This window comes from Tursiops truncatus, chromosome 18 (assembly GCF_011762595.2).
Source record: "Tursiops truncatus isolate mTurTru1 chromosome 18, mTurTru1.mat.Y, whole genome shotgun sequence".
In the NCBI taxonomy this organism is placed as follows: domain Eukaryota; kingdom Metazoa; phylum Chordata; class Mammalia; order Artiodactyla; family Delphinidae; genus Tursiops; species Tursiops truncatus.
Genome location: NC_047051.1, coordinates 18358083 through 18383656, shown reverse-complemented (window position 1 = coordinate 18383656; position 25574 = coordinate 18358083). Strand labels below are relative to the sequence as shown.

The window sequence follows — 25574 nt, the reverse complement described above, 5'->3', positions numbered from 1 at the left end:
TTTCTCCATTCTGTTTCCAAGATTTTGGATCATCTTTACTTTGGATCAAAATTTACTTTGGTGATGGTTGTACAAATCTGTGTGTGTACTAGAAACCACTGAATTGTACTGTTTAAAGGGTAAATTTTATAGTGTATGGATTATATCTCATTAAAAAATATCTTAAAACCCATCTCCATATTTTAGATGTGTTTATATATTATAAATGTGATTGCTGGTAATCTAGAAATAAATTATTGTTATAAGACTTGTCAGTCTTTGATAAATTGGCTAAATTTATAGAATCAATTTCAGAATTAAAACATTTCTAAATATATGATGATAAATTGTTTGCATAGTGACACTGTCTACTTCCTTGCATATTTATCTGCATATAGTATTTATAAGCTATAAATATACTGACATACTCCAAGATCAGAGAGCTAAAATAAATAAAATTACTAAAACTGTGGCTTTAAAATGAAATGTATTTGGAAGCAGCATACTATTAAAATTCCAACTTGTTGACTGACATTGTATGATCCAGAAGCAGTTGCTACCACAGCTCTTTGTTGATTTAGTTGTTACAGTGACCTGATAAATTCCTTTCAACAGGAAGCTTATTATTATACATTGGCTGATTTGATTGGAAACAAGGTTTGAGGTAGGTATTGATGAATATACTGATAATCGATAGTACCTTTAACGTCCCACCTCTATCTGTGTTTTCACCCAAGATAGCTATAAAACGCTCTAAGATTCTACTTTGAATGGAGTTTTAAAGGTTGACTTATTAAGCGAAGGACAGTCTGAGGGCCAGTTTGACAATAAAGATTCCCTCAGTATTTGGTGAATGCAACACATTGGGATACTTGGAGAAGAAACTGTTGACTCTTACAGCAGTCTTTGGTAGCTGTAGTAGCAGTAATTGAATGAGGAAATTAAAGAGGTTTCGAGAAAGAATAAGTGCTAAGAGTTTGGAAGTGGCTTTACTGATAAGCATGTTTATGACTCAACATATCACTTATATGTGGAATCTAAAATACAACACAAACGAACATATCTACAAAACAGAAACAGACTTACAGATACAGAGAACAGACTTGTGGTTGCCAAGGGGGAAAAAGAGTGGGGGCGGGAAGGATTGGGATTAGCTGACGCAAACTAGTATGTATAGGATGGAAAAACAACAAGGTCCTATAGTATAGCACAGGGAACTATATTTAATATCTTATGATAAACCATAATGGAAAAGAATATGGAAAAATATATATGTATAACTGAGTCATTTTGCTATACAGCAGAAATTAACACAACATTGTAAATCAACTATACTTCAATAAAATTAAAAAAACAAAAAAACTATTAGAACATCAATATTTTAAATGGGTAAATTATATATAAATGAAGCTATTTTAGCTTATTGCTTACATTTATTGCTAAGATGTGTATTTTAACATTTTACCAGGAAGTTAAAATTTATGGAGTTATTTTTTAATTTTTATTTATTTATTTTACTATTTTATTTTTATTTATTTATTTTTGTAACATCTTTATTGGAGTATAATTGCTTTACAATGGTGTGTTAGTTTCTGCTTTATAACAAAGTGAAGCAGCTATAGATATATATATATCCCCATATCTCTTCCGTCTTGCGTCTCCCTCCCTCCCACCCTCCCTATCCCACCCCTCTAGGTGGTCACAAACCACTGAGCTGATCTCCCTGTGCTATGTGGCTGCTTCCCACTAGCTTTCGATTTTACATTTGGTAGTGTATATATGTCCATGCCACTCTCTCACTTTGTCCCAGTTTAGCCTTCCCCCCACCGTGTCCTCAAGTCCATTCTCTAGTAGGTCTGCGTCTTTATTCCTGTCCTGCCCCTAGGTTCTTCATGACCTTCTTTTTTTTTTTTTTTTTTTAGATTCCGTATATATGTGTTAGCATACGGTATTTGTTTTTCTCTTTCTGACTTATTTCACTCAGTATGACAGACACTAGCTCCATCCACCTCACTAAAAATAACTCAATTTTATTTCTTTTTATGGCTGAGTAATATTCCATTGTATACATGTGCCACATCTTCTTTATCCATTCACCTGTTGATGGCCACTTAGGTTGTTTCCATGTCCTGGCTATTGTAAATAGAGCTGCAGTGAACATTGCGGTACACGACTCTTTTTGAATTATGGTTTTCTCAGGGTATATACCCAGTAGTGGGATTGCTGGGTCATATGGTAGTTCTGTTTTTAGTTTTTTAAGGAACCTCCATACTGTTCTCCATAGTGGCTGTATCAATTTATGTTCCCACCAACAGTGCAAGAGTGTTCCCTTTTCTCCACACCCTCTCCAGCATTTATTTCTAGATTTTTTGATGATGGCCATTCTGACTGGTGTGAGGTGATACCTCATTGTAGTTTTGATCTGCATTTCTCTAATGATTAATGATGTTGAGCATTCTTTCATGTGTTTGTTGGCAATCTGTATATCTTTTTTGGAGAAATGTCTATTTAGGTCTTCTGCCCATTTTTGGATTGGGTTGTTTGTTTTTTTGATATTGAGCTGCATGAGCTGCTTGTAAATTTTGGGGATTAATCCTGTGCCAGTTGCTTCATCTGCAAATATTTTCTCCCATTCTGAGGGTTGTCTTTTCGTCTTGTTTATGGTTTCCTTTGCTGTGCAAAAGCTTTGAAGTTTCATTAGGTCCCATTTGTTTATTTTTGTTTTTATTTCCATTTCTCTAGGACGTGAGTCAAAAAGGATCTTGCTGTGATTTATATCATAGAGTGTTCTGCCTATGTTTTCCTCTAAAAGTTTTACAGTGTCTGGCCTTATATTTAGGTCTTTAATCCATTTTAAGTTTATTTTTATGTATGGTTTTAGGGAGTGTTCTAATTTCATTCTTTTACATGTAGCTGTCCAGTTTTCCCAGCACCACTTATTGAAGAGGCTGTCTTTTCTACATTGTATATTCTTGCCTCCTTTATCAAAAATAAGGTAACCATATGTGCATGGGTTTATCTCTGGGCTTTCTATCCTGTTCTATTGATCTATATTTCTGTTTTTGTGCCAGTACCATGCTGTCTTCATTACTATAGCATTGTAGTATAGTCTGAAGTCAGGGAGCCTGATTCCTCCATCTCTGTTTTTCGTTCTCAAGATTGCTTTGGCTATTCGGGGTCTTTTGTGTTTCCATACATATTGTGAAATTTTTTGTTCTAGTTCTGTGAAAAATGCCATTGGTAGTTTGATAGGGATTGCATTGAATCTGTAGATTGCTTTGGGTAGTATAGTCATTTTCACAATGTTGATTCTTCCAGTCCAAGCGCATGGTATATCTCTCCATCTGTTTGTATCATCTTTAATTTCTTTCATCAGTGTCTTATAGTTTTCTGCATTCGGGTCTTTGGTCTCCTTAAGTAGGTTTATTCTTAGGTATTTTATTGTTTTTGTTGCAATGGAAAATGGAAGTGTTTCCGTAATTTCTCTTTCAGGTTTTTCATCATTAGTGTATAGGAATGCAAGAGATTTCTGTGCACTAATTTTGTATCCTGCTACTTTACCGAATTCATTGATTAGGTCTAGTAGTTTTCTGGTAGCATCTTTAGGATTCTCTATGTAAATTATCATGTTATCTGCAAACAGTGACAGCTTTACTTCTTCTTTTCCGATTTTTATTCTTTTTATTTCTTTTTCTTCTCTGATTGCTGTGGCTAAAACTTCCAAAACAATGTTGAATAATAATGATGAGAGTGGGCAAGTAGTCTTGTTCCTGATCTTAGTGGAAATGGTTTCAGTTTTTCACCGTTGAGGACAATGTTGGCTGTGGGTTTGTGATATATGGCCATTATTATGTTGAGGTAAGTTCCCTCTATGCCTACTTTCTGCAGGGTTTTTATCATAAATGGGTGTTGAATTTTGTCAAAAGCTTTTTCTGTATCTGTTGAGATGATCATATGGTTTTTCTCCTTCAATTTGTTGATATGGTTTATCACACTGATTGATGTGCGTATTTTGAAGAATCCTTGCATTCCTGGGATAAACCCCACTTGATCATGGTGTATGATCCTTTTAATGTGCTGTTGGATTCTGTTTGCTAGTATTTTGTTGAGGATTTTTGCATCTATGTTCATCAGTGATACTGGCCTGTAGTTTTCTTTGTGACATCTTTGTCTGGTCTTGGTATCAGGGTGATGGTGGCCTCGTAGAATGAGTTTGGGAGTGTTCCTCCCTCTGCTATATTTTGGAAGAGTTTGAGAAGGATAGGCATTAGCTCCTCTCTAAATGTTTGATAATATTCGCCCGTGTGGCCATCTGGTCCTGGGCTTTTGTTTGTTGGAAGATTTTTAATCACAGTCTGAATTTCAGTGCTTGTGATTGGTCTGTTTATATTTTCCATTTCTTCCTGGTTCAGTCTAGGAAGGTTGTGCTTTTCTAAGAATTTGTCCATTTCTTCCAGGTTATCCGTTTTATTGGCATAGTAGTTGCTTGTAGTAATCTCTCATGATCCTTTGTATTTCTGCAGTGTCCGTTGTTACTTCTCCTTTTTCATTTCTAATTTTGTTGATTTGCGTCTTCTCCCTTTTTTTCTTGATGAGTCTGGCTAATTATGGAGATTGTATAACTTCTTTTTTTTACTAGTCTAAAGTCTTTATAATTTGACTGTAGAATTTCAGAGATTATTTAAGAATGATCAGTCCTTTCTACCATTGTCAGTAAATATAAATGTGGAAATTTTAGAAGGTACATTAGGAAAAAGGAAAGCTATGACAGGCTATTGTAAGACACTGGAAAGAAAATAAGTCTTTTCAGGCACTAATTAGCATTCTTTTCTTTTTTTAAAAAAAATTATTATTTATTTTTGGCTGCATTGGATCTTTGTTGCTGCACTTGGGCTTTCTCTAGTTGTGGCGGAGGTGGGGGGCTACTCTTCATTGCGGTGTGCGGGCTTCTCATTGCGGTGGCTTCTCTAGTTGCAGAGCATGGGCTCTAGGCGCGCGGGCTTCAGTAGTTGGGGCACGTGGGCTCAGTTGCTCTGCGGCATGTGGGACCTTCCCAGACCAGGGCTTGAACCTGTGTCCTCTGCGTTGGCAGGAGGATTCTTAACCACTGCACACAGGGGAAGGCCCTAGCATTCGTTTTTAAACAGTGTTCTCAGTATACATTTTAGTTAATTTGTTAATATATTTGAAATGATACTATTTCATACATAAACACTTATTATTAGAATAATTTATTGCAAAGTTTAAAATAACCTAATAGTATTTGTCATCCGTATGACTTTTTCGTCATAATACTTTTGAAACTTAGAATTATTTAAGCAACTCTTTTTTACTTGATCCTATCAGGTTGTAAGACATTTAGTCTGAGTATTTCTCATTACTTTAATTCTAAATCTCAATATAAAAACTTGTGTGTTTGAGTTTTAATGAGCATAATGAATTGATTTCAAAATACTGATGCAGTTTACGTAAGAAAACTTTTCTGTGAGGAGACTGTCGGCATATAAACTTTTTGTTTTGCTTTTGAAACATAAAGCAGTGTGGCTTCCCTGGTGGCGCAGTGGTTGAGAGTCCTCCTGCCGATGTAGGGGACGCGGGTTTGTGCCCCGGTCTGGAGGATCCCACATGCCGCGGAGCGGCTAGGCCCGTGAGCCATGGCCGCTGAGCCTGCGGGTCCGGAGCCTGTGCTCCGCAACGGGAGAGGCCACAACAGTGAGAGGCCCGGTACCGCAAAAAACAACAACAACAACAAAAAACATAAAGCAGTAATTTTTATTAAAAAGATAAATTAGTTCATTTTCATACTGGGAGTGTTCATGTTTAGGTGGTATATGATATCATTTGAGTATAATCTATATGAACAGTGAATTCACATTTTTAACTCAATCCTAAGATCAACAAAATAAATAAGTGTGCAAATGCTTTGTTAACAGTAAAGTAAAAAACACAGCTTTTAGCTGGTAGATGTTGTAATCATCCCCTTGACACACTGAATTTATTTTGAATGTCAGTTTTTAAAGAACAATGGAATGATTAAAAATATATGGACATGCAAACCCAAAAGAATAGAAATTTGAAGTGACAGTGATATGTTAATTATTGCGAAGTCTATATAATTTTCTTTAAACATAATTTCATTTTATTTAAAACAGAAAAATGTAAATATGACCTTTTAGCAGGACTGGCTTTAGAAACTAAAGATTTAATTGTTGCCAACCCTCACATAAATCTTCAATGGAATACAGGGCGCACTTGTGCAGGTATAACCCTTTTTAGTAGGATTAGTAAGAGAATGAAGGACAGATCTTTTCATAAGCCATTCCGAAGTAGGTGAAGATGCAAATCCTTAGTCACATATGTACACACAAAGGCATGGCGTGATGTGCACACAAACAACTGAATGTCACATGTGTATGTACATTGTCTATATATATTTTTGGTGGGGGGGGATATTACATCACTTTTCTACCATTGTCAGTAAATGAAGTATTCCACAGAATACATTATTAATTAGGATTCCCTTTTTACTGGATTTAAAGGAAATATTATTTTTGAGGGTCTACTGTATGTTAGGCACTGTGCTGGCATTTTATATATAGTGTTTCCCTTAATCCTTCAAAAACACTGTATTTTAGAAAAGACACTAAAGCTCATGGAGGTAAATTTGTCTAAAAATCACACATTTATTAAGCAATAGAGTAGAGTTTCAATATAGAATTGCCTGATTACAAATTCATATTTTTTCTGTTATAGTACTTTTATTTCTAAAAAGAAATTGTGAAGGCAATTGAGCCTAAAAGAAAAAAAATTTTTTAAGTATTTTCTAGTTATCACAAATTATACCTTGTATTCTAGCTTAGCATTGTAATTGGCTGTAACTATCTCCCTTACTGATTCATCCTTACGTCCTCAACTCTGCAAAAAGTACCTAACATATAGTATTTGCTTATTAATTATTTGTCAAATAAATAAATGAGTAGATGGTTGACAGATCTCAATTGTTTGTATGCTGGTATCAAGCATGTATTCTTAGCTGAGTTTGAAAGTGATTTTCTTTCATAGGACTAAAAACTAAACTCAAATTCATTAGTTTGATAGTTGTCCTTTTATTTACAATTATTAATCTCTATTTAGACTTCAGCTGAAATATATTACATCAGCCAGCTCATCTACAGATTAACAGGATCTAGTGAAGTACGAAGCATGATTGAAAATTCTTATAGTGAAGTCAGTTTAATATCCCGTTGATGTTTAAATAATTCAGACTTGTTTATGAAATGAATTTCCCAGCTTAATTTCTTAGGAAAATCAGATAATGAGTTCAAATTTAGACATAATAAGGTTGGGCGCCTGCAGTTTATCAAGGTAAATAAATTCAGAAATTAGTTGGAAATATAATTTTGGAGCTTCGGGAATCTAGAGATATACCCTAATATGGTAGCCATTAACTACATGTGGCTATTTAAACTAATTAAATAAGATCAAAGAAGATTAAAGAAGATTAGTTCTTCATTCTTACTAGTCACATTCCAAATGCTCAGTAGCACTTGTGTACATATACAGACCATATATAGCCAAATATAGCTAGAGGCTCTTACCAGCACCAAGATAGAACACTTCCATCATCACAGAAAGTTCTGTCAGCTAGCCCTGTTCTCAGAGCCAGAGGAAAAGATTTAGGAGCTATTCAGAGACTGGACAGTAGTTAATTCAGCAAACATTTGTTTAACTTCCGTAGTTTCTGTAACTGCGTATTAAAATAAATAGACTGAAGTCAAGAAGGGCTCATGTAGTGGAGCTGACAACATGCAAACAAGTGAACACAATCATGTGCTAAATGTTATTATAGAACGATGTACAAAGTGCTGTGGGCTCTAATACAGGAATAATCTAACTCTGCTTTAGGGTGTCAGCATCTTGAAGGATGGGTAGTATTTCTTGAAGAAGGAAATTGTTCCTCATAGGAAAATGTCAGCAAAGTCAAGTGTGAATCAAATATCGTGCTAGAGAATAGGAAATAAATCACAGACCAGGAAATGAAGATGAAAGTATTGACTATGCAACACTAGATTGAAAGGAATAAAGCAGATGGATAGCTGGAAAGCTATAGGGTGGGCAGTACAGGAAAATATGGGAAGTAAGAGGCAGGCAGGTGTCCAGCACCAGGTCAGGAGAAATTTCACAAATATTGTGTCCTGTGTGTGTTCTCTCTGTTTTGTGTAAATTAGTCCATTTCTTCTAAGCTAGAGGGCAAATTCTTACAGCAGCAGATCTGCACTGATAAAAATAGTAATACTAAGAGCTACACATACAGTGCTTACAGTAACAACAGCTAATATACATAAATAGTGCTTACAACATGCCAGTTGCTGTCCTAAGCACTTGACATATGTTAACTCATTTAGTCATCACAGCAACCCCATGAGTATTGAGTTAATTTGAAGGCTTTCAACCACAGATTGGGAAACTACATTGCTAAAGGTATGTTAACTATTATTTAAGGGTACCAGGCCCATAGGATTTTTCCTTTTATTATTACTCTAAACCTCTTTAAGTTGGTACCCTAGACCAAAAGCATGAAGAAGCAGTTGGATAAGGAAGAGGGAAAAGGATTAGACATTCCAGACAGTTTTGTTCAGGTGTTCTTATAATAAGAGGATTTTAGGACACAGACACACATAGAGGGAAGGACCATGTGAAAACATAGGAAAAATACAGCCATTTACACGCTTAGGAGAGGGGCCTCAGGAGGAAGCAATTTTGAACTTTTAACCTCCAGAACTATGAGAAAACAAATTTTTGTTCAAGTTCCCCAGACTTGGTACTGTGTTATGGCAGCCCTAGCAAACTAATACGATAGCCAAGATAATGCATCTGTAAATACTGGAAAGCATGTATATATGTTTTTGATTTCTGGGTTGATTTCTTGTTCTGTCTGCTAAACCCTCTACTGAGTTTCAGAAATAGAGCTGTGAGGTACTTGCTTTGTTCTCCTCAGGCCTAACTTAGTGTCAGTCTTAATGTACAGTGAGGAATGCAAGTTGTGTGTCCTTTGACGTACAGAGGAAAAAATTAAATTATATACACAAATTGATGCTGTCCGTAAACATTTTCCTCTTTATTTTTTTCAATGATTATATTTGGTTTTGTAGGTTATTTTTATAAAAATACAGGTGAACATTTTTAGAAATTAATACATCCTTAATGTTTCATAGGTATATATCCCTCAGAATAAACAATTTAAACTGTTAGAGTTTAACAGTAGAAACAAACTTTAAAATGATTTCCTAAATTCAAAAGTTAAATTTTTGTTACCTCCACAGAACAAATTACTTATAATAATTTGGCTTTTTTTTTCTGTTGTTTCCTTTAGAGATTATATATAGAATATTAACACTAACCTTATATCTTTTACTAAATCCTTTAGGATTTAAAGTAGTGGTACTTTCTGGAACAATAAATAATAGCATGGTTTTTCTGATGGCCATCTTAGGAATTTATGAGTAATTACATTAGAAAACTGATTATTTCCATGGGATTCAGGTTAGGGGAAAAACACCGGACTCCTTACCCCCTGGAAATAGACCTAAATATGTACATATTGTTTTGAAAATTTCAGAGTGATTCTAAGAAGTATTCCTTTTCATCTAGTGCACATTTTCTCATCTAATACACTTTATTGGTGCCATGGGTCATATGAAAGATTGCTCTTTTTCCTATTCTCGTTTTACATGTAAAGAACTTTAACAACAATTCAGTAAAATTGAAGTACATGGCCAAGGAATTTTGTATTTTTGAAATGCAAAAGAATATTTTCAAAGTTATATTTAGCAATGATTAGTAGCGATTGAAAATTAAATGACAAGGTACAATTTATACCTAGGTGTTTATGTTTTTTAAAAATTGTTCACTCATTGTGTTTCCTTTATAATATACGCAAATATTATTAATAAACGATTATGCCCTGACATTTGAATAAAGTCAATTTTTTGTATAACAAAGTATAAATAAATTAATTTTGGCACTTCTATGTAGTACAGATTCTAAGGTGGTACCTAAGTCCTATATTTTTTATTGTAAATGCTCATTTGAATTTGCCTCATTTAAGTGGTTAGCTGATATAAATTAAGTTTTAAGTCCACTACACTGGGAGTTTTCCATAAGAGAACAGTTGTTTGAATGGTTTTGTAAAATGAAGTAACTTTTTCAATAACACCAATAATCTCTTATTTTACTTTTAAAAAAATAAATCTACATTGGACTAAATGATAGCTCAGGTTTCCTTAGCTCTAACTTTTCCCAGGCTGTATGCCCTGTTTGTTTAGAGGTGTTTATGTCAGGCTTGCTGATTTCTGATATCTGTCTATGCACCTTGGTCCTTCTCTTTCTTTCCTTACTCCAGAGACGTCTTTTTCTGCTATCTTGCTTTTTTTGAAAATTCTTTCTTTCTCTAAGGAAATAATTTTATATTTGAGCCTCTTAAATGTTGTCTGTCTTCTTCCATAACTTCTCCAAGCCACTGTATATTTTTAATTATTTATTAGGGAATACAGGGAGCATTAAATTTTAATTACGTTTTTCTAGATTTTTCTAGTCTTCATTAATGTATATACTAGGCATGGTTATAGCTTTAATCAGTGACATTTTCATTATAGTACTTTTCTGTGTTACTGTTTAATGTAAATATTTTGTATAAATATTTTTGTATAAATATTTCCACGTATATTGTATAATTTTGTATAAATATTTCCACGTATCATCATAGCCTACTTGTAAGAATAATTTAAAAATCTACATGGTATGGCATTATTTACAGTCATTGTCAACTTTAATCTGCCATTTGGTGGTAGCCAGCTTATCCAGGGCTTCCCTGGTGGCGCAGTGGTAGCCATCTTATCCAAAACATATGTTTCAAGCATATGTTTCTCTGTTATTCAAGAAGTAATGTAAATATTAGTAGTACTGAATATTTAAGTTCAGAATACACTTAAAATGGTCAATAGCTCTACGTATCTCTGTTCAGAATGCTAGAAGTTGAACAATTGGCACATATTCAGGCAATTGCTTTTATCAATTGTCTACTCACCCCCTGATGACACTGTTAATTGAAACCAGGCATTAAAAGCATTTTCACTAAAGAATGACAAAAGAAAACTGCCTGGCTAATCTATCCTGCAAGCTGAGTGAGGTCTTGAGCATGGCACCATGGATATGGGGATGTAAGAAATGAAAGAAACTGAGTGGAGAAGAGAACATATTTAGTGATTTTATGGAGTGTAATGAAACTGTCAGGTCTGAACTCTGAATTTTTAAAGGGGTTAGGAAATGGAAGATCAGCAGTGCATTTGAGATACATACAAGTATGATCATTTGTTTTTGTGAAATTTGAAGATGTTGAAGAATCTCATTTTCAAAAGTCCAATCAAGTACTTCATAATCATTTTATGATACTGTATTTGTGGAATGTGCTGTGTAATATTTCCCTATGCTAATAGAGACATCAATGATAAGAAACACAAAATGATGGATAATTTGCCAGGGTTCCTCACCTGTCACAATTCTGAGAGTTACTTTGTTTACAAGATTTCTGTGTTCACCAAATTAGATTATATATGTCAAGAAGCTGCACTAATTCATTTATGGCAGTGCTGGAAACAGTTTGGGGGCATATTTTATCTCAGGTAAAATAACTATCATATGTGGTTGTTGTCTTTCTCCTTATCGCATTGTACTATTGTTTATGATGAGATTATGGAAAATGCTACTGCATTTGTGCAGATGAATGTAAAATGGCATAGGAATCCAGATAATTTGAAGGTATGTGAATTCTGCATTTTGAAGCTAGACAAAAATCTCTGTTGATTATTTGCCAGAAACCTATGAGTAGGCTTAGAATTCAGTCAGGCACCTTTATTACAAAGTAGCCCCAGTTTGATCTGTGATGTTGGCAACAATTAAGTGATTCTTAACCACACATACATACATACACACATACATACACACATACATACACATGTATGTTTAATTTCTTCTAATCGGTCTACATTTTCTGTAGACCTTTAAAAATAATTATCTCAGTTGGTATTACTCAGTGGCATAACTTGAATCCTATAACTTTCTTTTTCTGCCGTAACATGAAGGCAGATATTTTTGTTCTGTTTTGTTTACTACTGTAGCTCCATTACCTAGAACAGAGCCTTACACTGTAATAAGACCTCAAGAAATGTTTGTTGAATGAATTTCACATACTTCCCAGTCCTCACTGTTCAGCTGTTTATTCATTGAATAAAAGTTTCTTGAAAACCTATTATGAGCCAGGCTTTAGCATATGTTTATAAGAAAAGTCAAGGTATTTGCTTTCAGGGAGCTTTTGTTCTAGTGGAGTGGAAATGGCTCACTAAACAACTAACCAAATAACTGCACAAAATAATTTCAGATAGTGATAAGTGCTAGCACTTAAAAAATAAAACAGATTGATTTGTTAGAAAATGTGTGAGGGTATATATACCCTAGAATTTGGTGGGCAAGGAAGATCTCTGAGGAGATGACATTTGAGGTACCTGAGTAATAATGAGCCAGCCTTGGAAAGATCTTGGGAGAAGAGCCATAATTTTACTATTCCCTTAAATAAAACCTGTGTAGAGAGGTAAGTTCCTAGAATTTAAAAATGCATTTTATAGTCATCTGCTTGCATAAAATCTCCCAAGGTTTGAGAATCTCCTTGGGGGAAAAAAACATCCCCAAGGTGGAAAAGGTGACTATTTTTTCCTCTTGCAATTTTTGTCTTGGTTCACTCTGATTCCTGTTAGAGCTGTTTTCTCATCCTCCAGCATTTCTTTGTTTTCATTGTTTCTGCTCTTTCCTTCCTTTTATTTTCTTTGAATTAGCTCTACCTTTTCTCACTCAGTAGCACAGTTAATATATTAATTTTCAATCTTTTCTAAGTTTTTCTTTGATTTTTTTGAGATATTAATTTTTATTTAAACGTCTAGTTAGTGAAAATTACTCTGGTGAAGGTTAAAGACTACCAATGCAGAATTCTATCAGTATACATTAATTTGAATTTATAACTGCTTTCCTCCACACCTTCCAGAAACCCATATGATAATTTTAATGAAAGTCCCTAATGAAAGTGATGCCATTATATTTTACCTTGAAATTTATACCAAACAAATATTTCAGATTATATTTAAGTAGAAACATAGCACTTTATGATACATTTCCTATAAAAAGAAAAAATAGGTACTGGTTCTACTGAAGTCAGAAGGTAAATTTTTTTAAATTAATTTATGTATTTATTTTTGGCTGCATTTGAGTTTTCGTTGCTGCGCACAGGCTTTTTCTAGTTGCGGTGAACAGGAACTACTCTTTGTTGTGCGCAGTCTTCTCATTGTGGTGACTTCTCTTGTTGCAGAGCATGGGCTCTAGGTGCGCGGCCTTCAGTAGTTGTGGCTCACAGGCTGTCAAGCGCAGGCATGGGCTTTGTGGTGCATGGGCTTAGTGGCTCCACGGCATGTTGGATCTTCCTGGAGCAGGGATGGAACCCATGTCCCCTGCATTGGCAGGCGGATTCTTAACCACTGCGCCACCAGGGAAGTACCAGAAAGTAAACTTTAATTCAAGGATTTTTCTTAACAATGAATGGAATTCTTTTTCCTTTTTTTTTGAATATTTATTTATTTATTTTGTCCACGATGGGTCTTAGTTACAGCATGCGGGATCTTCATTGCCGCGTGTAGGATCTGTGTGTGTGTGTGTGTATTTGTGTATGTATAACACAACTTCTTTATCCATTCTTATTCGTCAGTGGACACTTAGGCTGTTTCCATGTCTTGGCTATTGTACATAATGCTGCAGTGAAAATATGCAGATTTCTCTTTGACATAGTGTTTTCATTTCCTTCGGATATATACCCCCAAGTGGAATTACTGGATTATATGGTAGTTCTATTTAATTTTTTGAGGAATTTCCATACTGTTTCCCATAGTGGCTGCACTAATTTATATTTCCATCTATAGTGCACAGGGGTTCTCTACATCCTTCCCTGCATTTGTTGTCTCTTGTCTTTTCAATGATGGCCATGTTGACAGGTATGAGAGAATATCATTATGGTTTTGATTTGCATTTCCCTAATGATAAATGATGTTGAGCACCTTTTCATGTACCTGTTGACCATTTGTATATCTTTGGGAAAACGTCTATTCTGGTCCTTGGCTCATTTTTAATTGCATTATTTGTTTTTTGTCTTTTTTTAATAAATTTATTTACTTTTGGCTGCATTGGGTCTTCATTGCTGCACATGGGCATTCTTTAGTTGCAGTGAGTGGGGACTACCCTTCGTTGCGGTGTACAGCCTTCTCATTGCTGTGGCTTCTCTTGTTGCAGAGCTCGGGCTCTAGGCGCGCGGGCTTCAATAGTTGTGGCACGCGGGCTCAGTAGTTGTGGCTCGCAGGCTCTATAGTGCAGGCTCAGTAGTTGTAGTGCACGGGCATAGTTGCTCTGTGGCATGTGGGATCTTCCCGGACCAGGGCTCGAACCCGTGTTCCCTGCATTGGCAGGCGAGTTCTTAACCACTGCGCCACCAGGGAAGTCCCATTATTTGGTTTTTTGCTATTGAGCTGTAGGAGTTATTTATATATTTTGGATATTAACCCCTTATCAGATATATGATTTGCAAATATTTTTTTTCATTCTATCGGGTGTCTTTTAATTTTGTGGATCATTTCTGTTGCCATGTAGAAGCTTTGTAGTTTGATGTACTCCCACTAGTGGTTTTTTTGGTTTTTTTGGTTTTTTTGGTTTTTTTGGTTTTTTTGCGGTACGTGGGCCTCTCACTGTTGTGGCCTCTCCTGTTGCGGAGCACAGGCTCCGGACGCACAGGCTTAGCGGCCGTGGCTCACGGGCCCAACCGCTCCGCGGCATGTGGGATCTTCCCGGACCGGGGCACAAACCTGTGTCCCCTTGCATCGGCAGGCGGATTCTCAACCACTGCGCCACCAGGGAAGCCCCACTTGTTTATTTTTGATTTTGTTGTTTGTGCTTTAGATGTCATATCCAAAAACTCATTGCTAAGACCCATGTCAAGGAGCTTTTTTCCTATGTATTCATCTAGGATTTTTATGGTTTCAGGTGTTACATTTAAGTACTTAATCCATTTCGAGTTAATTTTTGTGAGTGGTGTAAGATAGAGGTCTTAGTTTCATTCTTTTACATGTGACTATCCAATTTTCCTAGCACCACTCATTGAAGAGACTGTGGGTTCTACATTGGGTATATGTGGCTCCCTTGTCAAATGTTAGTTGTCCATATATGCATGGGTTTGTTTCTGGACTCTTGATTCTGTTCCATTGGTCTGTGTTTCTGTTTTTATGCCAGTACCATACTGTTTGTTACTATATCTTTACACTACAGCTTGAAATCAGGAAGTGTGATGGATCCCACTTCATTCCTCTTTCTCAGAATTGCTTTGGCTATTTGGGGTCTTTTGTGGTTCCATATAAATCTTAGGATTATTTTCTTCTACTATAAAAAAAATGCTATCGGAATCTTCATGGGGATTACAGTGAATCTATTGATAGCTTTGGGTAGTGTGTGCATTTTAACAATATTCTTCTAATCCATGAACACAGGTTACCTTTACATTTATTTGTGTCTTCTTTGATTTCTTTCATAAATGTTTTGTAGTTTTCAGCGTAGAGATCCTTCACCTCCCTGGTTAAGTTTATTCCTAAGTATTTTATTGTTTTTGATGCTATCGTAAATGGGATAGTTTTTTAAATTTTTTCAGATAGTTCACTGTTACTGTATAGAAGTGATACTGTTTTTGCATGAGAATTTTGTATCCTGCAACTTCAGTGAGTTTGTTGATTAGACCTAACAGTTTTTTTGGTGGAGTCTTTTAAGATTTTCTGTGTATAAAATTATGTCATCTGCCAAAAGAGACAGTTTTACTTCTTCCTTTCCAATTTTGATGCCTTTTATTACCTTTTCTTTCCTGATTGCTCTGGCTTGGACTTCTAGTACTGTGTTGAAAAGGAGTGGTAAACGTGGGCACCCTTGTTTTGTTCCTTATTTTAGAGAAAAAGCTTTCAACTTTTCACCATTGATTGCATGGGCTTGTCATATATGGCTTTTATTATGTTGAGATACTTTCCTTCTATACCTAATTTGTTCAGAGCTTTTATGATGAACAGATGTTGAATTCTGTCAAATGCTTTTTCCTCATCTATTGAGATGATCTTTTTAATTTCATTCTGTCAAGGCGATGTATCATGTGTGTTGATTTGTGTATGGTGAACCATCCTTGTGCCCAGGATCATGATGAATAGTCCTTTTAATGTACTGCTGACTTTGATTTGTGGTTACCCTGTTTTTCAAGTATGTTAACCCCTTCCTCCATCTGCTTGCTTTAGACTGATAATCATATAGTCTCAAACGCATTCTTAAAAAGAAGAATCTACATTTTCTTACTCTCCTCCTCTATATTTTATGATTTTGATGTCCTCGTTTACGTCTTCACGTTTATCCTTTTGCTGTTCCTTGTGTTTATCATTACTTTCACAAATAGATTTTTTTTTCTTTTTGATTTGTATACTGGCTTATTTAAGTGATTTACTTTCCAATTGTGATTTCCTCTTTTCTGTATCTTCTTGCTTCTTTTATACTTAGAGAAGACCTTTCAATATTTATTTTAGGGTAGGTTTAGTATTACTGTATTCTTTTAGTTTTTGCTTGTCTGAGAAATTCTTTCTCTCTCCTTCTATTCTAAATGATAATTCTGCTGGGTTGAGTATTATAGGTTGCAGATTTTTCCCTTTCAAGACTTTGAATATATTTCACCACTCCCTTCTGGCCTGCAGCATTTCTGTAGAGGAATCACCTGATAGCCTTATGGGGGGTTCCCTTTTAATTAACTCTTTGTTTTTCTCTTGTTGCCTTTAGAATCCTCTTTTTTTTTTAACTTTTGCCATTTTTATTATATGTCTTGGTATAGGTCTGTTTGGGTTCATCTTGTTTGGGACCCTCTGTGCTTCCTGTGTCTGAATATCTGTTTCTTTAAGTTTGGGAAGTTTTCAGCCATAATTTCTTCAAATATATTTTCAATATCCTTTTCTCTGTCTTCTCCTTCTGGAATTCCTATTAATGCATAGATTGGCATGCTTTATATTATCCCATAGGTCTCTTATATTGCTTTTATTTTTTTTCTAATTTGGCTTTCTGTCTGCTGTTCTGATTGGATGATTTCCATTATTCTATCTTCCAGATCACTTATTCGTTTTTCTGCATTATTCATTCTGCTATTCATTGCCTTTAGCTCAGCTTTCGTCTCGCAAATGAATTTTCCAATGTGCTGCTGAATTTGGTTTGCTAGTATCTTGTGGAGAATTTTTACATCTATATTCATCAGGAATAATGGCCTGTAGTGTGCTTTTCTTGTAGTATCCTTTTCTGGCTTTGGTATCAGGGTAAAGCTGGTCTCATAAAATGAGTTTAGGAGTATTCCCTCCTCTTCAGTGTTTTGGAAGGGGTTGAAAAGGATTGCCATTAGTTCTTCTTAAAATGTTTGGTAAAATTCACCAGTGAAGCCATCTGCTCCTGGGCTTTTCTTCATTGAGAGATTTTTGATTAATGATTTAATCTCCTTACTGGTAACTGGTCTGCTCAGATTTTCTGTTTCTTCCTGACTCAGTCTTGGTAAGGTGTATGTTTCTAGGAATTTTTCTGTTTCTTCTTAGTTGTCCAGTTTGTTGGCATATAGTTGTTCATAGCCTCTTATGATCCTTTGTAATTCTGTGGTATCAGTTGAGTTGTAATGTTTCTTCTTTCATTTATAATTTTGATTTGTGTCCTATCTTTTCCTTGCTTAGTCTAACCAAAGGTCTGTCTGTTTGCAGATGGCATGATCCTTTATGTAGAAAATCCCAGGGGACTTCCCTGGTGGTCCAGTGGTTGAAACTTCACCTTCCAATGCAGGGGGTGCAGTTTCGATCCCTGGTCAGGGAGCTAAGATCCCACATGCCTTGCTGCCAAAAAAAACAAAACAGAAGCAGTATTGTAACAAATTCAATAAAGACTTTTAAAATGGTCCACCTCAAAAAAGAAAAAAAATTTTTTTGAAAAGAAAATCCCAAAGAATCCTTACAAAAATGACTAGAGCTAATAAACACATTCAGCAAAGTTGCAGGGTATAGGATCAACAAAAAAAATGCAGCTATGTTTCTACACATCAGCAGTGAAGAATCTGAAAACGAAGTTAAGAAAATAATTCCATTTACAGTAGCATCCAAGAGAATAAAATACATAGAAATAAATATTCCCAAGTTGGTGAAAGACTTGTATGTGGAAAGCTACAGAAATGTGCTGAAAGAAATTAAAGATGACTTAACTAATTAAAAAGACATCCCATGTTCATGGACTGGAAAACTTAATATTGTAAAGATGGTAACACTGACCAAAGGAAGGTACGGAGTCAATACAATCTTTATTAAAATTCCAGCAGCCTTTTTTGCAGAAATGAAGAAGCTGATCCTTAAATTCATATGGAATTGCAAGGGGCCCCAAGAGCCAAAACAGTCTTGAAAAAGAATAACAAAGTTGTTGTTCAACAACTAACACTTCTTGATTTTAAACCTACTATAAAGCTACAGTAGTCAAAATAGTATGGTACTGGCATAAGAATAGATATATATAGGCCAATGGAATAGAATTGAGAGTCCACAAATAAACCCATATCTCTGTGGCCAATTTGTTTCAGACAAGGGTGCCAAAACTGTTCAGTGGGGAAAGAATAGTCTCTTCACAAAATGGTGCTGAGACAACTGGATATCTACACGCAAAAGAATGAAATTACACCACTACTTCACACCATATAGAAAAGGGAACTGAAATGAATCAACAACCTAAATAAGCTAAAACTATAAAACTCTTAGAAGAAAGGAAGAGTTCATCTTCATGACCTTGGACTAAGTGGAGTCTTAGATATTTCACCAAACTTACAAGCAACAACAAGAGCAAAATGAAATTAGATAAATGAATCCGCCTGCTGATGCAGGGGACACAGGTTTGTGCCCTGGTATGGGAAGATCCCACATGCCGCGGAGCGGCTGGGCCCGTGAGCCATGGCCACTGAGCCTGCACATCCGGAGCCTGTGCTCCGCAATGGGAGAGGCCACAATGGTGAGAGGCCCACGTACCCCCCCCCCCAAAAAAAAAAAGAAAAGAAAAGAACATTATGAAGGAAGTGAAAAGACAACTTCCAGAATGGGATAAAATATTTTCAAATCTTGTATCTGATAAGGGTCTAGTATCCACAGTATATGAAGAGCTTTTACAACTCAACAAAAACAGACAACACAATTTAAACTGGGCAAATGACTTGAATACACATTTCTTCCAAGAAGATATACAGATAGCCAAGAAACACATGATACAATGCTCGACATCATTTGTCAGGGATGTTAGGGAAATGCAAATCAGAATCACAATGAGATATTACTTTATATCCACTGGATATCTATAATCAAAATAACAAGCATTGGCAAGAGTCTAGAGAAATTGGAATCCTTGTATATTGTTACTGGGCGTGTGAAATGATGCAGCTGCATAAGGAGCATGTGGTGGTTCCTCAAACAGTTAAATGTAGTGTTACTATATTACCCAGCAGTTCTACTCCTGGGTACATACCCCCAAAATTGAAAAGAGGAACTCAAATATTTGTACATAAATGTTTACCATAGCACGATTCTCAATAACCAGAAGGTTGAAAACAGTCCAGTTGTTTATCAGGGTCTGAATGGATACATAAATTGTAGTATATCCATACAGTAGAATGTTATTTAACCATAAAATGAAGTACTGATACATGCTACAGCCTGGATGAACCTTAAAAACGTTATGCTAAGTGAAAGAAACCAGTCATAAAAAATCACATATTGTATGATTCTATTTATATGATACATAGAAATGGGTAAATCCATAGAGACAGAAGGCAAATTGGTTGTTATCAGGGTCTTAAAGAGGGAAAAAGTAGAGTGATTCCTTAATGGAAGTGGTGTAGTAAAATGTTTTGGAACTAGAAGAGGTGGTGGTTGCACAACATTGTGAATGTACTAAATGCCTAGAATTGTACCCTTTAATATTGATTTATAATTAATATGTGAATTTCACCTCACTGAAAATATTAATAGTGACACTAATGGATTATAATAACATTGATTTTTAAAAGAATCCATGAGCCCATACTCATACTAAGAAACATGTAAAGTTGGGGTGTAGGATAAGGGGAAGAATTCAGAAAAGAAGTCTCTTCTTAATAGAAGAATGCTAACTAGTAACTACAGAAAGAATGGGGTTTTTTTAATTGCCATTTTACAGCTACCACAATAATGTTTGGTAGTAATTGTTGAAACCATTGGGTGAAAGACTGTTAGGGAATAGAATATTCAGAGAGTCTCAAAGTATCACCAACCATATTGATTGTTTATTACTTTCAAAGGGAAATGGTATCTTTATAATAGAGACATCTAAGAGATAATCACCTAAAACCAAGTGATCAAACTTAACACCACTCAGGTATTCTAAAATGGTATATCAAAAAAAGAGTGAGTGTGAGAGTGAGCAAATATGGCAACCCATTAACAATTGGTGAATCTAGGTGAGGGGTATATGGGCATTCATTGAATCAGTCCTGCAGTTTTTCTGTACATTTGAAATATTACAGAATAAAAGTTGGGGTAAAGATGAAATTTGAATATGACCCTTCCCTGTTTAATAGCCTTGCCTAAAGGTTTAACTCCTTAGCTTTATATTTAAGGATCTTCATGATCTAGCCCCTGCTTATCCTCCCAATTTTATCTCTTTCCATTGCATTTCTCAAACTAGTTTAGACTTTAGCTATGCCATACTTCTTCCCATTTTCAAATTGTCCGTGATCAATTTACAGACCTTCTAGAGAATGGACTTGAGGATACGGGGAGGGGGAAGGGTAAGCTGGGACAAAGTGGGAGAGTGGCATGGACATATATACAACTACCAAATGTAAAATAGATAGCTAGTGGGAAGCAGCCGCATAGCACAGGGAGATCAGCTTGGTGCTTTGTGACCACCTAGAGGGGTGGGATAGGGAGGGTGGGAGGGAGGGAGACGCAAGGGGGAAGAGATATGGGGACATATGTATAACTGATTCACTTTGTTATAAAGCAGAAACTAACACACCATTGTGAAGCAATTATACTCCAATAAAGATGTTTAAAAAAAAAATATATCCGTGATCTCTTTCACCCCCATGACTTCATACATGCTATGTGTGCTCTCTTCTGGAATGTTCTCTCCCCATCTTTAGCTTGTTAATTCTTGGTTGTCCCTCTGAACATTATGTAGCTATCATCTCCTCCAGGAATCTTCCCTCATCATTGTGGGCTGAGTGGAACCTATAGTACATTGTTCATATCTCTGTTACACCTCTTATTACACTGTACAGTTAATTGACTGAGTACTTGCCTGTTTCCCTCACAAGACTGTGTATTCCTTGAGTCCTTGGACTGTGATTTATTTTTATTCTTGATGTCCATAGTGCATATAAGAGTAGGTGCCACACAGTGAGTGTTTAATAAATGATTTTTAGATAAATGAATAAATTTAACCTCCTACCATTTTCCTGAACGTCTTATTATAATTTAAAAGAGTTTATCCTTTTTTACTTAATATCAGGATATATCAGTTGTATGTGTACCATGTTTGGTTTTCTTAGTTTTATTTCTTTTTCCCAACTTTGTAGTGAATGAATTCATCACAGGAATTATTAGTATTTTATAGAATTCCATAGTACAACCAGTACTGATAGAGGATCATAATTAAAAGAGGTAACATACATGTAAAGCAGACAGCATAGTGTGACACAGTAAGCACTACTTTGGGTCTTGAACCGCATTAAGAATTTAGTGAAATCTAATGAAAATAGTGAACCCTTCCGTAGAAAATTGTAATACCTACAGAGAATTTCATATATAATTCTGTGTGGTTCACAAACCCTTTGAATAGATATCTATGGCCCCCAGGTTAAGAACTCCTGTGCTTTAACCCAGTGCTGGCGTCAGGTATCATCCTTTAGTAATTCACTACCTCTACTAAGTTCTAACACTAATAAGGAAAGGAGTGAAAGAAACATAATGGGTTAAAAAAATTTTTAAAGAACCATGGATTTGTTTGAGATTGATAAAAAAAAATGTATTGGAAATAAAACAAACTGAAAATCCTCCAGCCCACTTTCAAAATTGTAAGTTTTCTTTAAAACAACTGTTGGATCACAGAGGGAATGAAGAAGTAAATGGCAGAAAATCTAAAAAACAATAGTGAAAATATTCTCTATGGTTAAACTGAGTAAAATTCATGGTTTTAAGTGCATATATTACTAAAGAAAGAATAAAATAGAGTATTCAACTGAAAAAGTTAGAAAAACAACATGGTAAGCCTAAGGAAAACAGAAGAAAGGAAATAATAAAAGTTGAAAATAGAAATTAATGTATTAAAAGAAGCCTACTTAGATGACTGTTGTAACCTCCTGATGAAGAGTTCTTCCTATATCTGGTTGCTACACTGCAGCCAGGGCGATCCACCATAGTATTACCTGCTTACGTAACTCTTCCTTGCCCTTAGAATGGCTCACAAGACCCTTCTTAACCCAACTCCTGTCTACCTTTCGCCATATTTCTAACCTTTTTCCTCCATCATTTCCCCAACCCTTATCTCCGCCTGCCCCATTCTCCAACCATATAGAACTACAGAACTTCTTTTGGTTCATTGAATTTGATAAACTATTGATGACGTTTCCTTTCCTGGAGCTTTGCATTTGCTCTTCTCTATACCTTAAAGGCCTTCCCACTCTTCTTGCCTAGCTAGTTCCTTCTCAGTCTTCAGGACTCAGCTTAACTTTTACATTCTCTAGAAAGCCATTAAATACACAAACACACACACACGTGCATATACATGTATACACACACATGCTCAGGTAACAGACTAAGTACTTGGTCCTGTGTGCTCTGATAGTGCTTAACTTCTCCTATCGTAGCACTTATCACCAGTCAATGTCAAAGAAATGTTTGAAGAAGAGCAGTAATCGAGGTACACCATCAGAAAACATATTTCTAAGGTTACAGTGTTTAAAATGATTAAAATAAAAACATATTTCCTAAGCTACTTTTCCCAAAGTAGACAGTGTTATGGATGAGACAGGCCAGAAGAGTATATTGTGTGCTAAAGGAGCTATCTTAAATTTAGCAGATTGTATTGGTTAGCTCTCTAAGGAAAAAAAATACTTTTGGATCTTCTCCAGATAAATTTGAGGTGCATTAAAGAACTAAATATAAGCAATTATATAAAACTAGAAGAAAAGAAAAACTAGCATTTTTAATCAAACCTATAGGTCAGCGTTGTCCAATGGAAATATAATGCCAAGCACATAAGTAATTTAAAAAATTTTAGTAGCCACATTAAAAAGTAAAAACAGGAAAAATTAATTGTAATAATTTTTATTAACCCAATATGTCCAGAATATTATTTCAATATGTAATCAATATAAAAATTAACAACAAGATATTTTACATGGTTGGGTTCTTTTGTACTAAATCTTTGAAATCCAGTGTGTATTCTACACCTATGGCACATCTCCATATAGACAAAGACAAGCCACATTTCAAGTGCTTGATAGCCAGCCACAAGTTAAATTTAGAAGCAATAGAAGGTGTCACAAAGGAAAAAATAGGTAACATTGGCTACAGGAAAATAAACAATTAAAAAATTTGAGAAGACAAAATGGGAAAATATTTGCAGCATAATATAGTATATTATTATTATTACTACCATTATTATTCAGAGAATTCATATGAATTGCTAAGAACATTTAAGACCCCAAAAAATAAAGAAAGATGACAGACAACCAGTTTACAAAAGAGCCAGTAGCAAATGTAAAGATAGAATTTAACCTCGTTAATAATCAAAAAAGTGCAAATTAAACGATAGTAATATACTGTTTTCATCTATCAAGGTAGCAAAGATTTTAAAACTATAATTTTTAGGGGTGCAGAGAATGTGGTTAAATGGTGTTCTCATAGACTGAGGAGGAATGTGAATTTGTAAAACCCTTTTAAAAAATAGTTTAGCAACAGATAAGGGAATTCTATTTCTGGGAGTATATCATAAGGAAACAATACTAATTATAGAGGTGGGAAAACTACATACCAAAATGCTCACTACCTAAATTCTTTAATTAAGAGAATGGTTAAGTAGTTTATGGTATAAACATTCGATGACAGACTTTGAATAATAACATTGGAAAAGTCTTTTTTTAATATTAAACCAAAAAAAGACACAGAATTGGAGGTCTTATTTTTCCCCCTTATATTTAAGGGGGGAAATTAAGCCTATACATAGAGAACAAGACTAAAAAATTTATGAGAATGCTAACAATGTTTATTAGGATGGAGGGACTTCAGTTTTTTTCCAGTTTTTTGTTTTTCTGTTTTTCAGATGTCATAAGATTAGTGTGTATTACCTATAAAATAAAAATAAAACTACTCAAAATTATGGGATTAATTTAACATATTTTTAAATATATTGCTAATTTGAGATGTCATACTAATTCAGGGATGCCATCTTATTCTCTACCTATCAATTTATACTTTATTTTTAGAAAAACACAATACTTTACAATTGGTGAAGTAGGCATAGATGATCCAAATATTCAGTAGTTTAACTCCATCTTTGTTTCAGAGTGAAATTTATTGACTTTCCAATAAAATTGTGCCACTGTCTTTTTTTATTCCCTTACTTTTGGCTTGAGTCTGACCTCCAGAAAAATGAAGTAATTAATACTTTTCAACAAATGTGTAATCCCCATTTTCCTTCCCAGTTCCATATGATTAAATAGCTCACATCTACTCTCTTACTAGCAACATTTAATATCTTGATATACTGATTTACTCTGTTGCCCCTTTGATTAATACTTCTTCCCCTCATTTTAAGGTTATCCTGGTACAAGTTAACCCAGGGGAAGCATTTACAATAAGAAGAGAAGATGGACAGTTTCAGTGCATTACAGGTAAGAATGGTTATTGTCATTTGAGACAAGACTAAAATTTATGATACATAAAAGTGTATGTGCTTGTAGTTTCTTCCTTTCTTTCTCACTACCACCACAAGGCACAAACTCTGAATACTTTATAGCTTAACTATTACAGTAGCATCTTAATTAGTCTCTTTGCCCTGGTTTCTTGATTAATCCTACTCTAATGTCACTCCCCTGCTCAGAAATCTTCAGTGAATCTAGTTCAGGTTCCTTAGTCTTTTTGAAAGATCATTTCATCTTTTGCTTGCTTCCCACTTTCCTTTCGATACTGTTTCCCTTCAATCTTGCTAAGTTGGTTTATTCACTGTCTCTGAACCTTTCTTGTACTTACTGTATTCTTCTTCTTATCTAGAATTTACCCATATCACCACTACCCCCAGCCTATCCAGATGTTTCCAGACTGAGCTCAGATCTTACCTTTAAAAGGTTTTTTATAAAGTCTTTAGTAAGCATCCCTTCCACACTACTTACTAGC

The 25574-nt window shown here is 35.1% G+C and overlaps 1 protein-coding gene across 3 annotated transcripts in view; it reads left to right on the top strand.

The window, feature by feature from the left end:
• The window catches only part of FNDC3A (fibronectin type III domain containing 3A), a 160816-nt gene that overhangs the window by 36525 nt on the left and 98717 nt on the right, over nucleotides 1-25574 (top strand). For all 3 annotated transcript variants that reach the window (XM_033843362.2, XM_019936589.2, XM_073795186.1), the window contains one exon: nucleotides 24997-25072. Coding sequence is in view for 2 of the 3 variants with exons in the window: in XM_019936589.2 (XP_019792148.1) it covers nucleotides 24997-25072 (76 nt within the window). In the remaining variant the exon portion in view is untranslated. The remainder of the gene's footprint in view (nucleotides 1-24996; nucleotides 25073-25574) is intronic.